Source organism: Pleurodeles waltl, chromosome 10 (assembly GCF_031143425.1).
Source record: "Pleurodeles waltl isolate 20211129_DDA chromosome 10, aPleWal1.hap1.20221129, whole genome shotgun sequence".
In the NCBI taxonomy this organism is placed as follows: Eukaryota; Metazoa; Chordata; class Amphibia; order Caudata; family Salamandridae; genus Pleurodeles; species Pleurodeles waltl.
Window position 1 is genome coordinate 1003465077 of NC_090449.1, and position 15515 is coordinate 1003480591.

At 43.4% G+C, this 15515-nt stretch overlaps 1 protein-coding gene across 1 annotated transcript in view; it reads right to left on the reverse strand.

The window, feature by feature from the left end:
• Positions 1–1409: 1409 nt before the first annotated feature.
• The window catches only part of LEAP2 (liver enriched antimicrobial peptide 2), a 52753-nt gene continuing 38647 nt past the window's right edge, over positions 1410–15515 (reverse strand). The window contains exon 3 of the mRNA XM_069209271.1: positions 1410–1816. Within this exon, the coding sequence (XP_069065372.1) occupies positions 1777–1816 (40 nt within the window). The 3' untranslated portion in view covers positions 1410–1776. The remainder of the gene's footprint in view (positions 1817–15515) is intronic.

The following is a 15515-nucleotide window of genomic DNA, read 5'->3' on the forward strand; positions in this document are numbered from 1 at the left end:
ACGATCCTCTTTCTGAGCATACAAGTGGTACTACTTATATACCTGAAACCACAATGGCATTCAATGACATATACTGTAAATTTGGTTTCACTGGTTATTCTGTGTTCGATAAACGTTGGTGCAGTTGCAATGTGTGTAACCAATAAAGAATTTAAAAGTTCATGGAGTGTGGTGCGAAATATATTTGGAGTAAGATATATATGAGCATATCTCCTTAATTTTCTCAATATTTTAAAAGAACCTTAAAATCCTTTTGCATGACTTCTGCGCTATAGACGACAATAATACATAAATAATACAATACATTCATTAATTTCTTTGTTAAATGAAAGTTGTAAAATTGTTGCGTACGCTTAAAGCTCACCATGACAGTTAAAATGTTTATTCAGTATTTATTTTTTGCTTTCCAGAAGGCAAACACCCTTTCGAACAACGGCAATTCGTCTTACTCAGGGATAATTTGCCAACCATCAGTTGTACCATGCTGTATGAAAACTGTGCAATGTTTTGTAGTCATTGCACAACACATCTGGAAGATATCAGTGAACAATTGAGTTCCTGTTGGTTGAAGTATTTATTTCAGTGTGCAGAACCATATGCGTGCCACTGATGAATGGACAATGTTTCATTATACTGATTAATGTTTACTGTGCCATTTATAACAAGAATGCAAAGTACATGAACATGCAGTGCCTCGATATTTTTTGTTATGTTATATACCATTATGCAACCAGCACCTTTATTTCATTCAAACAGCTTCAGTGGCTGCAATATGCACATTTACAGTAGCAAATACGTTATTGTTGATTGACATCACATATCAGTATATATACTTTTGACTTTGTAGGCTATCCAGGTCGTCTTCAGCAGCTTCCAGTGATGCTGAGCAAAGGGCAACAGGGGTTATTGGATCAGCAGTGATTCCCAATGCCCGTTTTAGAGAATTCGATCTTGAACTGAGCCAACATTTTCCCTTTCTCGCCCCTAGAGGGCGCTGTGTCTCCTACGAAAGTACACAGTTGTCTACACACAAAACAGGCAGGGCAGCCATGTTGCAATGCACTGTTTGCTGAAGCTAATGAGGCTGGGTAGGTCGTCTACAGCAGCTTCCAGTGTCACTGGGTGAAAGGGAACAGGCAGGCCTTAAGCCCAGTGTCTAGAGAACTTGTTTAGCATAGTATTTCTCTCTGCTCTAGTGCTCGGTGTTAACCTGCAGCTGCTATGAGGAATGGTCAGCTATCTAAACCAGTCCTCACCCTATCTGGGCCCTGCTACTCCATAATGCTTGATACCACAGGGACACCATCTAGGGTCAGTATGAGCAAGGTGGAGGGTTTAATCTTGTTAGTACCCTCAGAGCGTTGACAGTGCTAAAACAAGACTAAATAAAAGACGTTGTGACGTGCACATTTCAGTATATATCAGTGCTTTATTGTACATTGTGCCTTTGAAATGAGAGCAGAAGCTTAACAGCAGTCGTTCACAGGACTCAGCAAAGAAATGGAAAAAAATATAAAATTATTTATATTTTAAAACTAATTGTAGTAGAACTAAACCTATGGAGGGTCTTTGTGTATTCTTGGACTCCTCGGGAATATTGAACGCAGCTTGTCAAATGTGTACAAATATCTAAACGGCAAAAAAGTTCAATAAAACGGAAACGTAAAGGCAAGAGTATAAAACTACAGTATGCATACACGAAAAAGCCTGGGGCCAGGCTACGGTGTCCATAAGAGCTTGTTTCTCCATTTCTAATGTACTTCTGTGCGGAGAGCTTCATGACTCAAACTGCTGCTGGTAAGCACAGTGCCCTTTCCTGGATGGAGAGGAGACAACATTGGTTATTGAGGCGAGCTAGGTAGCAGTTACTCAAATTAAACCAGCCCATCTCTAAGCATCAAAAGAAACTAGTTACCTTTTATCACCACTGCATTGGAGGGGGGTTTATACAAGTTGCCGATTTAGCTAACATAGGGCCAGATGTAGTAAAGGTTTTTACCCATTCTGTGTCTATAGGAAAAAGTGTTCGCACATATGGCCCATAGAGTAGTGTCAAAATGTCCATACTTGAGATGTTGCCATTTCCACAAATAATATGTATTTACCTAAAGCATGCGTATACTGTATTATGTGAAACAGGATGCCATTTTCATTCATGCTCGGCGGCCATATGAGTTTTACCCCCATGCAAGCGTCCTTTGGTGGCAGCTCTCGTTATATCTCAGAGTTAATCACCATCAAGCTGGTCCCTTTGGGGACTGGCTGGGATTCAAGAATATTGCAATGCTTTGGAAACTTGAAGACCATGTTAACTTCCGAATTTGTCTGCAAGTGTTTGTTCTGAGTAATGCTGAGTATGAATTACATATGTAAACTACCCAATCCTTCTTTTCGTTAATTCTTCATATTCACCCACTGACACATTGATGAATTATCTGAACACTCAGTGCTACGGCTTTTCATGCGTAAGCACAATTAATGTCCAATGTTCTCAGGTACTTTCCTCATCGCCCTAACTCAATCCTCTTATTAATCACTTTGTTGATCGGCATCGATTATAGTAACTTTGAAAAAATATATTAATTTGTGTACCACACTGATTGGTCCAGATTGTGTTTTGTCATCCAAACTGCAAAGTACTATTTTTTATTTAAGGGGCTGGGTGGGGGATTGGGTATTTTTTGCTTAAGATTGGGAGGTCGGGCTATTTTGTTTTTTAGGAGCGTGAGTGGGGGAGAGGTTTGGGTATTTTTTTCAATTTAGGGCTTAGCGTGGGGGGCGTGGTAGTTTGTTTTTAATTGGGTGGAGGAAGGTTTAAGGAAAGGCGGGAGGAGAGAAGGGGAGGAAGGATCGGGAGAGGACGCGGTGAGGTAAGTGGGGTTGGGGCAGGGTTGGTGGGTAGTATTTAGTGGTGAGGGTGGATTTAGGGCATAGGGTGGGTGGGTGGTGTTGGGGTATTTTAGTTTTAAGGGCCAGGGGACTTGGGGTAGTTTTTTTTAGGTCTCAGGGTGGGTCTGGGTAATTTAGTTTTTCGGGGCGGTGGTGGGGGGTCGGGACAGATTTTTTTTTAGGGGCGAGGTGGAATGTCGACTAGTTTTTTTTTTAGGGCTTTGTCGGGGTAATTTAGTTTTATGGGGCAGGGGTGAAGGGGTCAGGGTAGTTTATTTTAGGGTTTAGGGTGGGTGGGGGATTGGGTAAATCAGTTTTTAAGGGCAGGGTGGGGGGACGGGATAGTTTTTTTAGGGCTTAGGGTGGGTGGCGGGTCGGCGTAGTTTAGGTATGAGTGGTGGAGGTAGTTTTGGGCCTCAGGGCGTATGGGGTGTTGTGTGACAGAACCATGCATGCCATTTCGCATGCCGTTTCCACATATGCCTTTACTAGGCATGCTTTTACAACAAAATTCGTTGTAAAGCCATGCGTGGTAAAGGCATGTGTGGAAACAACGTGTTTGTGGTTCCAACTGTGTTGTTAAGGCATGCGTTGTTCCGGCATGCATGGTTCTATCATACAACCCACCGCAATAGCACACAGTGCTGTAAGTATAGGTGGGGAGAATGTACACAATGCAAAGGTCAGATTTGGGGGTAACCTTCATTAAAAGAATGAAGCAAAGGTAGTTTGTAGACAAACTCAACCCACACTTCCCCAAAAATACAAACAAGAAACATAACACTGGACCGGCCTACCTCAACGAACGAGTAAACTTCCACATACTAACTCGACAGCTCCGCTCCGCTGACCTCGCCCTCGCTACAGTCCCCCACATCCAACGCACCACCTTCGGCAGCAGATCCTTCTCCCACCTCGCCGCCAAGACCTGGAACTCCCTCCCCACCAACCTACGCAAGACCCAGGACCTCCTACCCTTCAGAAAGCACCTCAAGACATGGCTTTTTGAGCAGTAACTGGCAAACCCCCCCTCCCCACCCGGCGCCTTGAGACCCTGCCGGGTGAGTAGTGCGCTTCAGAAATTCTTTGATTGATTGAAGACTACCGGGGAAGAGTGACCGAAAGAGTAGAAGTATGCGGGTGGAGGAAGAGGAAATAAACCTTGCAGGATATTTGAAGTGAGAAGTCCTATAATTCTCTTTTAAGTGTCATCAGCATGAGTGTTTCAGGCACACTGATATTAGGCACTATCTTTGTGAAAAAGTGTTTTGCACAACTGTGAGAAATTGGGTTACTGGTTGAGGGGGGTAAAACCCTACTCAAGCAACAGCCACAATTTCTGTCAGGCTGAAGTCACAAGCAACTCCAAATTAACCTGTGCTTAACTCTCTAGTAGCCTGACACAAAAGCAGTCAGGCTTAACTTAGGGGCAACATGTAAAGTATTTATGCAGCACTTCAAACAGTAATACAGTAAAAACAATAAACAAGAAAAAACCCACAACAATTTAGAAACTAAGAGTAAAATGTAATAAATAATTTGACACCAAAACGACAAAAGTCCAATCAGTAGAACCGCAGATATGCAATTTTAAATTAGTTCAGGTAAGTAAAGCTCCTAAAAGCACAAAGAGCCACTTGTGGTTATCTGGTTGTGTGAGAATGGGTGAAGCCACAAGTTCAGGCCGACAGCGATGGAGTGCGGGTCAGATACAGGGACAAAGTTAGTCCAGCTGAAAGAGTTATCTTCAAAGTTCAGAGCAAAGAGTTCAGCTCACAGTTGATGGGGCCTCGAGGAGCAGGGAGAGTGTTGCGGATGGTCATCAATGTAGCACGAAGAGCAGGACAGATGTCATAGATGGTCATTGCTGTAGCTCAAAAATCCTGTTGGACATTGCAGCCGGTTGTTGCTGGAGTTTCGTGTTGGTGGTTACCACAAGCTGTCAATGCTGTAACGCGAAGTGCAGATCTCACACTGCCATGAGTTGTTGGCAGTAGCTGTGGCGTGAACAGTTGGGTTTACCAGAAATTGACATTAGCAGGTGGCGCAGGTGGCAAGTTCTTGGTGCGAAAGGGACTGTGCTCGTTCACAAAGAGCCCTAAACTGAAGAATTTTTGTTTTCTTGAGGAGAGAGCTCAACCAATGCCACACTAAGGGGACAGGACCTGATGGACACCTCCTGAGGATCAGGAACTCACTCCAGCAGAGGCCAGCAGGGCTCAGGCAGCTCTAGTTGCAGACCACGCAGCAGGTCAGCTGGGCAGTTGCAGGGAGGCCTCTGGAACTTGTTTTGTCCCTGTAGCTCAAAACAGGAGGTCAGCTGGCTTCTCCCTGGATTCACTTTAGCCTGGGATGAAAGGTGCAAGTCTAGTCTGCCTTCTCAGCAAGAAGGGCAGCAGGTAGCAGAGTACCAAGGCAACAGAGTGGAAGTCCTTCTTCTGTAGTATTCACAGGTCCAGGAGTGTGCTCGAGAATTGAGTCAGAGGGTCCAATATTTATATCTGGTGCCCACAGTGAAGACGGAGAAGTTTCTACAGAATTCCCTTTGAAGTCCTTGAAGTTTCTCGCTTCCCTTGTCCTGGCTCCAAGCTGGATGCATGAACAATGCAGTGATGACAAATCCTTTGTGGGAAGGCAGGGCTCAGCCTTTTCAGTTGCAATTGGTCTTTGCCTAACTCCACCTGTGCCCAGCTTCACGGCCTCTATCCTACCATTTGATGGCGCATCTAGGCACACTTAATGCCTCTATTGTGTAGTTGTCTGGGAGAAACAAAGTCCTACTGTCAACCGCACTCAGTCATGTGACTGAGGAACAGGCTGCAGGCACCAAATAGTTAGGGGAGAAAAATGGCAACTTCCTAAAAGTGGCATTTTCGAAATTGTTACTTAAAATCCAACTTTACCATTAAAGACGATTTTAATTAAAATTTCCCAGAAATGAATGGCTTACCTATTCCCAATCAAAAGGTAGCACCTATTTAATTTAATAAAGCAACCCAATGTTATCCTAGGGGACAGGTAAGCCCCACAGTAATGAAAAACAAATTTAGGAGTTTTACACTACCAGGACTGTAAAGCTTAAAAGTACATAGCCAACCTTTTAAAAAGGTTTAGTTTGCTAGTTCGAAATGGCAATTTAAAACTGGTGACAGAGGCTGCAATGGCAGGCCTGTGACATGCTTAAAAAGGCTACTAAATTGGGTGGCACAAGCAGCGTGGCAGGCCCCAGTAGCATTTAATTTACAGGCCCTGGATACATATAGTACCACTTAACTAGGGACTTACAAGTTAATTAAATGTACCAGTTGGGTGTAAGCCAATTCTACCATGTTTAAAGGAGAGAGCACAAGCACATTAGCACTGAATAGCTGTGGTAAAGTACACAGAGTCCTAAAAGCCAACAAAAACAGACTAAGAAAGCAGGAGGGTAACCTGGTGCCTTGGTGCTTCAGTTATAAGCCCTGAAGTGCCCATGTCTATCATTGGCGCCTCATAGAAAAGTGGAACTGGGTCAGCAGTCTCAATTACCCCTCCTACACTGTGACAAGGTAGGGACTTCCACCTCTCATCACTGGCTGACCTAAGATCAGCCAATGAGGAAATGCGGCAGCCCCAACCTTTCAGGACCCACCGAGGCTTCCCTCCCCAAGACGTTGCAGAAGGTAAGTGCTATGTTTTTTAATGTTTGGTGCGTGTGTGTATGTGGGAATGTAAGTGTATTTGTGAACATGTGCTGTGAATGGGTGTGTGTGTGTGTGTGCTTGTGAATGGTGGATGTATGTGTATATGCTTGTGAACGCATGGGGGTTTGAGTGAGTGTATGTGTAGATGGGTGAGTGTATGTGTGTGCGGCCTACCCGCCCCCCCCTTCCTGCTTGAATTAACGGTGTGGAGTTACGAGGGGGAGTGTGAAAAGCAGAGCCTCACACTCAACCTATACATTTATTTACAAAATAAATCTGCTGCAAAAAAATGGTAACAAGGACAAATGTGGCATGAAATCTGTTCTACCTTAGTTGGCCGCAAAGAGGCTGCATTAACAAAATAAATCTTACAGGGTTAAGACACCTGCTTCAAAGACCTTTGTGTGCACATTAATTTTGAGGGGTAAGATAGCTCTGATGGCTAAGAGAGTTCTGTGTTTTGTCCATTCACAGTTTTGACTCATAATGTAGCAGAGATGTTTAATGTTCATGCTGCACAGAATATTGTGTGACATGCAGATCACAGCTTTTTATTGTGTGTAGACAGGTAAGGGGGCATTTGACTCTGAGGCCATTTTGTTACTTCCAGTTCATAAGTGGCAAACCTTCTAGTACAGCACAATACTCTATTTACAGTCATCAAGGCATCCAAACTGTAAGTCATGGTTACTCCAAAACATTTTCCCAGGGACCAAAAAGTTAGGTCTGTGGCGTGACCAAGGGATCTGATGCCAGCAGGGTGGTGATCGAGGGAGGGGATGCAGGGATGGGGTAGTGTAAGGTGGGTGTAGATGAAGCAAAGCATGTATGTCTAGCGGCTGAATTGAATTGCTCAATGTGGAACCAGAAAATGTGGGATAAATCCCAGCTTCTCCACTTGACCAAATTGTGTGATCTGAGGCAATTGTTTTATTTCACTTATACCCCTTTTTCTTCATTATTACATAAAAGAGGACCTCGAAAGACATGACGTCATGATGTGCGGTAGTCAAAACCTTCTCCTGAGTTTGATTTAATAAACTATAATGTTGTTCATGCATAATAGCAACCTTGGACACCCAAAGGGTGCACACAACAACTGACTTGCCTCTTAGTTCTCTATTGGCATCGTTGTTAGGGTGGGGGGTATTAATGTTCCTAAATTCATGTTTCAAAACTATCACTTTAAAAAAAAAATACTTCTCAATGCACTGTTGTAATCTGATTTACTAAGGTGAAATGGTTCTGCATGTTGATAAACTACACTTTTGAATTTTGAACAGAGTTTTTCATATTCTACACATTTGGGGCAGGATGTCTTTATAAATGAAGGTGCAGGACACCCTAGTAACTTTATTTCCTTAACTGCAACTAACCTTAAGACAAATATGGTTGCTGTCTATTTAGCAACTTTTTTAATGTTAGTGCTGAGACGAGGAAACAGCAGTCCTCAAGTAAAGGTCAGGAGGGCTGCATGTGCCCCCAGCCGTGCTTTGAGTATCACTGCTATAAGTAATAGGTTTAGATACTGTGGGCCAGATATACAAAGCATTTTCTGGTCGCAAACAGCTCGATTCACATTATCGGGCAGTTTGCGACAGGAAAAATACTTTTTCTGATGTACCAAATGCAAAATGTGATTCGTTAACTTGTTTCAATTTGTATTTGCGATTCGGTATTTGGAAGGGGCACTTTTTGGGCGTCCCTTCCAAATACCGAATTGGTATGGTATGTATTACTGTTTTGCAACTGAATTCCAGTAATACTTTACCACCATTTAAAAAGAGGTGGTACCGATTTGCAAACGGGAAGTGGGCCCCTTTGGGACCCTTTCCCCTTTGAGAATGTTGAAATAATATTCCATTTGTCCCACAGAGCACTGTCTACTCTAAAATTTAAACTCAAACTTTTTATTTTTTATTTTTAAACATATCTCATTTTCCTTTAAGACTGCATTTAAAAAACAAAAGATTGCTTTATTTAATAGCAATCACAGACTTGGTGATCTATTGACCCCAGCAGGCAGCCACAATCCCTGTGATGGCAGTGAACCCTCGTGGGCCACAAATTGTAACCTACCGCATTAAAAAACCACCTACCAAATACAGACCACCCACCAGCTATCAATCAGTATCCTTTTTTTCAAAATACATACATCACATAATTTCTGTGTGTAATCATGAATTGTATCTAATTCATTTAATTCAATTCAATTTGCAGTATACACAACCCTATCCACCCCTATGGTATCTCTAACATATCAAATTTACACAAGCCCAGACACATTTTGAATTTGTCCAGAACCATAAGACACAAAAATATTAAGGATAAGAACCAAAGGTATGTGCAAGACGCGGAAGCAGTACACCGACTTCTGCGCGGGATCACATACAAATAGAAAAAAGGCACTGGTGTGAACTGACCTGAATTCAGCAAAATGGAAAACACAATAGAAACGGGGTAGAAAATCAAAGTCTTACCATGAAAGAACAAGGATGGTGGTTTTGAGAGTGTCCCCACGACAAAATGGTGTTTTGCCATGATGATGACCTCTCCTTAAATCGATCCCATTAATGCTGAGGTTGAAATACGTCAGTGGATTGAGCGTGAGGGAGGTGGAGTGGTCTTGTACCCTAAAAATATGTTCCACTCCTCAACGTGACTCATGGGACGTTTATGAAATGCTACTGAAGCTAACCCCCAAGAAAGTTTCAAGGGGTAGCTCCATATATCTTTGGTTCTTATCATTAATATTTGTGTGTCTTATGGTTCTGGACAAAGTCGAAATGTATGTGGGACTTATGTAAATTTTATGTGTTAAAGATACCTTTCGGGTCAATAGGGTTGTTTTAATATTATATTTTTTCACTAACAGTTTGAAATCATTCTTTAATATGAGGTTATTTTGTGTATACTGCAAATTGAATTGAATGATATGAATAAGATACAATTCATGATTGCACACAGGATGTATGTGCCGTTTTGTTTATTATGAAAAAAGTAATACTGATTGATAGCTGGTGGTGGTCTGTATATGATATGTGGTTTATGATTGATCCCTCCCCCACTCTGGCTTCACGGGCTCAAACCCCATTGAAATTCTACCTCATTACTATGCATGAGGTAGGCCTATTTGCGACCTCTTAGGAATCACTATTCACAGGGAATCACAATTAGGAATTCACTATTCCTAATATTTGCACTTCTGGCTCTTATTGTTTCTTTCTTCAGTCCCTTATATTCTAAGATGGCAAAGAAGGGCTCCTCTGGAAATGAATACAGTATTGTTAGTACAACTCCAATCACTGCGTTATGTTTTATATCCGGACTCTGAGCTCCTCCTGACTGTTCACTCTTAATATAATGCTTACAAGTATGAACAATACGTGATTCCTACAACCTATAACCCTCATTGTATTAAGTAACATTTCCTGTACACTGATTTACATACTTGTATGATTCATTGTGTCTCTGTGTGTGACGTAAAACTCTCTGACCCCCTACATTGGGATGAGTAGTGCTATAAAAGAGACAAATACAAAATAAATGAGTAGGTTCCATTTAAATAATTATTAACATATTTACTCATACACACAAATAAATCTTTCATTCTTACAGTACATGCACATTTTGCAACTGGGGTGGTTGCACAAAGTAAAAAAACTGCCTCCAAGTCATATCTTCTCTAAAGTACTGATGAAGTGATATGTTATACACCTTTGTTTCCTTCCATTGCATTGGCATCTAGGTGTTAGGCTCCAGATGGCTCCCAGCAAGTATGATACTTGCACAAAAAGCCCTGAAGGCATTGTAAATAAGACGTTTGATTTTCCCCAGCTGGAAGTGAAAATAAGAAAGCCCCCTTGCTTCCTGCAGGTTGCTGCACTGAATGGAATGCAGACAACGTGCTGACACTGCTGAATTGTGTCCGGTATCAGAAGATGAATCCAGGATGACTTCAGCATATTTCCCTGGGTCAACCGGATCCCAGATGTGGCCAAGAAATAGATGCCTGAGCTGGGAGCTGGCATGATCTCTTTACTTTCCAGCACTGGTATAAAGAAACAGCTACTATATGCCACCTTTTAATGTGGAGGCTGTTCATTGTTCTCTGCCAGTGTGTCCCTGACACGAGCATCATCTTTGTGAGGACTTACAAATCCACGTAGGCTACATTGAGTGAAGTAAGTATTCTATCACTATACAAGGATTTAGGATGATTTAGTGAATGTACAGCTTTTAAACATCTGGAATCATTAGTAGGAATTCCAATAACTCAAGGTAAGGAGTGTAGTAATCTCCAACACATCTAGTGATCTGTGACTTGTTCTGGGGCGACTGGGACTTTCTGGGTATGAAATAATGTTGGGATGGGACTGCCCCCTACAAATTGTACAGTTGTGCCCCTGTCCTGTGTGCCCAAACTGCAAGTATCTGATTTGGATTTTGGTTCTAGCCTTATGCTGATCTAGCTTGAGCGCAATCGCCTAGGCCTGTCTTTGATAAAGTGCCTGGTCCTGAACCAGGAGAGGTGCACCAATGCTCTCCATCATTGCAGAAGACTACAGTCCCTGACACAGGCTTCAGCATGTAATGAGGAGGTGGCAGCATACTGTGATTTGTAGTAATAAGAGTGTGACTAGCTCTTTCTATCTATGTCATGAAAATGAAAGCCTACTGGCCCACTTGTGTAAAACCAGCAATAAACCTAGATCTTAGTGCTGAGATCCCGAGAGCGTTTAAAGATGTATTTTGTGTGTGGTAGGCTTGGTACACATTTAATGGTTATCTGAGTAAACCAGGGTGGCACAGGACTTTGGGTTCTATTTTGTAAACAGATGGTCTGTTCATATGAACAAAATAGAGGTGAGGTTACTTTTCGAAACAGTAGAAGGATATTGCTGACATTCCTGAAACTGGTGGGAGGGAACCAAGACACTAAAATGGGGAAAGAGGAGATAGACTTCTCCCTAGAAACGTGATTAGGTCCTTTTGACACCAGAAGCTACTGAATAGTGTTAGACCTGGCATTCTTGGTGTGGTTTCCCCTGACTTTTTGCCTTCTGACCTCCTGTTTTGCTGACTTCATTTTTTGTTGCCTTTAGGACTCTAGGCACTTTACCAGTGTTGACCAGTGCTAAAGTGCAAGTGCCCTTTCCCCAAAACATGGTAACATTGGGCTCATCCACAACTTGCACATTTAATTTACTTATAAGTCCCTAGTAAAGTGCACTACATGTGCCCAGGGCCTGTAAATTAGATGCTACTAGTGGGCCTGCAGCACTGATTGCGCCACCCACTTCAATAGTCCTTTAACCACGTCTCAGCCCTGCCATTGCAGAGCCTGTGTGTGCAGTTTAAACTACCTGTTGACTTGGCAAGTTAGCCTTCTTGCCGGGCCCAAACCTTCCTTTCTAACACACATAAGTCACCCCTAAAAATTTGACATGTACTTTTTAGTTTTACATGTCCAGGCAGTGAAAAACTCATACATTTGGTTTTCACTACTGCAAGGCCCATCTCTTCCATAGGTGGATATTGGGATTACCTTATTACATTTTATAAGAGTAATTTTCATTTGGAAAAAGATAAGTATTTTTGAGTTTGGTGTCTTTGGACTCACAATTTAAAATCATAAGTTATGGTAAAGTTCGATCTTAAGTTGCAAGTCTGAAAACGCCACTTTTAGAAAGTTGGCACTTTCTTACTTTAACCATTCTGTGCCAGGGGGTGGAGGGGGGGAGGGATAGCTGGGCTTTGTGCATTCCCTCTAGACAGACACACAAAGGGAGCTTAGGTGTGTCTGATGGGCCATCCTCTTCATGATGGGTTATCCTGGGCAGATGGGAGGGAGGAGCTGACACGTGCACCTGAATGGGCTGTGCCCGTCCCCACACAAAGAGCTGCATACCCCCCTGTAGTGAGTCAGGGCAGGAAGGGCAGGAACATTTTGCACTTCAAAGGCCTCTCATTGATGTCTCCTCCCTTCAAAGGCATAACTGGATATAAGTACTGGGCCCCTGACACCACCAACTCAGTACACTTCTGGACCTGAGGACATTCTGCCAGGAAGAAGGCCTGCTGTGCTGCTGAAAGGACTGCCTCTCTGCAGATTTTTGTTGTGCCTTCCCTGCTGCCTGCTGCCCTCCTTGCCTGGGAGTGAGAAGGACTGCACCTGTATCTCTACATCCCCAGAACCAAAGTGACTCCAAGGGCTTGCTGGCTTGCCTCCTGTTCTGAAGTCTCAGGAATATCAAAGACTTCCCTTCATCGTGCAACCGCACCTGGACTTTGCTTGCTGCAAGTCTTGTTCTGCCAAATGGTGCTAGTCCAGTCCTGGACCCTTGGAAGTGGGCATGAAGTGCTACAACTGTAAAATACATGCATCGCTGATGTTGCGCCGGTCGGAACTGGCCCATCTCCCTTCAACACTGACGCATCGCCTGCCAAAGACATCGCATTGCTGGCTTTGAGGCTCGACTATGACACATTGACTTCATTGGAACAGGGTTAACCGACAACCCTTTCTACTGGGTAGATCGGAACTGACACATCGCCTACATCCGAAGGGATCAGTGCAGATGATCCTCTGCTCCTCACATCAGATCCTCAACATCGATGCATCGTCCTTCCAAGGTACTGTTTGCAGCGAGCCAAGGCAGGTCCCTGTATCCGACCTGCGTTGCATCACAGTCGGCCTGAACTTTCAGATTTGCCCCAGTCAAGCGCGACCAGATAGACCCCGGTTGGCGCATTATGTTTTTAAACACCATATTTGCAGATATTCTTCAAAGATTCATATTTAAAATTCTACTGATTGGATTTTTGTCATATGGTCTCATTTTATTCATTAAATTAAGCTCTATTTTTCTAACCTGTTACGGATTATTTTTATGTAGTGTTTTCACTGTTTTACTGCTTTTTTTAAGTGTTGCATACATAATTACACATTGCTTCCTAATTTAAGCCTGTCTGCTATATGCCAAGCTACCAAAGGGTGAGCACAGGTTAATTTATGGTGTGTAACTGACTTACCCTGACTAGGATGGTGGTCCCTACTTGGACAGGGTGCATACCTCTGACAACTAAAGACACAATTTCTAAAACAAATAGTCTTCCTGAAGACTGCCTTTTGTCCTCTAGAAAGGAGTCAACCTTTTGTCTCTCTTTCTGATCGCTATTGGGTCCTATGTTCCTGATCACTATTGGATGTGGATGTCAAGCCTGTCTTGTGGGTGCTCCAACTTGGAGACGACCCGGCTATTAAGAACATCACTCTGGACAAAGTGTGAGTATGGAAGACACCCTGAGATGGAGCCATGAAAAAAGAACCAATACAAATTGTTTGTGTAAGGGGAGATGAACCATACACACCCCCTATCTGCCATCCCTGCATAAAAGTGGAAGCGATTGATCTACTTGGTGTTGCAGTTGGGTGTGGACAAGAGTAGTTGATCCTGATGATGTGGATCCATCCATCAAAGGCTTATGAAGAGCGTGCATGGCATGCACTCAACTCAGAGGCGGTCACTGATGACAAGGCAGAGGTTTGCAGCACTGTCAAAGCATGTCCAAGTGGATCCCCCGTTGACCCTTCCATTGCAGCCGTGGCACTTGCCTTTGTTTGCCCAAGTGGTATGTACTGCTGAAGAGGACCTACCCTGAATTGTGGGACTTGCTCGTGTCCTGAGGTGAGTCACCGATGTAACTGTGACACTTGCCCACTTGTGCCCGAGCGGTCTGTGTTGCAGAAGAAGGAACCTGTAAAGCTGTGGCACTCACCCAAGTATGCTGAATGCACTACGATTGTGGGTAGCTCCAGCCACTAGTTAATTGTGTACAAAAGCACTTGAGAGGCTTCCTGTGGGGCTATACCCAAGTGCGCCTAATAGATCCAACTGCTGTTACCCAGAAGCACCTTGAAGCGACCTAATTGGTGATCCTGGGCCTTCACCTGAAAGAGGACCTCATCAATTCCTCTTTCCAGGGAGACCTGAACAGTGGACCTCTAGACTCACCCATCTAGAAAGAGGAGGTTCAACCCCGAACAAAGGGCCCACCTGCTGCAGATGCTGTCTGCTCAGAAGAGGCCCGCTACCTAAGGCTGCAGTTGCCTCTGGGACTCCGCTGTTCAGTTCGTGCCTACCTGCTGGTAGCAGTCGCTTGGCCTGACCATCGCTGATGCACTTCCTCCCCAGCAAGGAAGGAGCAGGGACTCAGGAGCAGGATGCAGGAGCAAGGTCTACGACCCACGAAGAAGAGTGAGAGGCTGAGTGCTTTTAACATCAGTCTAATAACCATGGAGGCAGAGCACTGCACCTATGCTGCTACCCACAGCAGAGAAACCCTAGGGGAGTGAAAGGGGAGAGGCTCATCTAGAAGTAGTAGCTTCTACCTGTAACCCAGGTATTTGATTACTTTTTTGTTAGTGTACAATATTAAGTTTTTTTGTCAAATAAAGTACTTTTCGTTTTATAGATAAGCACTAGGCTGGACATTTCACAGTATTATGCTGTTGGGTGTCAGTTGAGTATTAAGCCTGTTTTACCCCACCAGTAACCTGTGAAGCCTGTGACTGCTTGCCATCTCTACCAGTGAGAGTTAAGTACAGAGGGGATTGTACTTGTCCCAGTTTACAGAGCCATAGTAGGACAGTGTCTGTGATATCTCAGTCAAATTACCCCAGGACCACAGCTGTGGTCCAGTAGGCCTTGCCTGACATGTGGCCTCCCTGAATGAAGTCTGACAAATACTCTATAATAATTGTGAAAAGCCTCATTTATTGTGAATTTTATTACAAGACTGGAGGCCCATATTACTCCTCACTTTATTTAAAGAGTAGGCAGAGAAGAACACATGAACATAAAAAGTACTAAGAAAACTTTGACATCAAAACAGAATAAAACAACACTGTCCAGAAACACTGAACATGTGGACTACTGA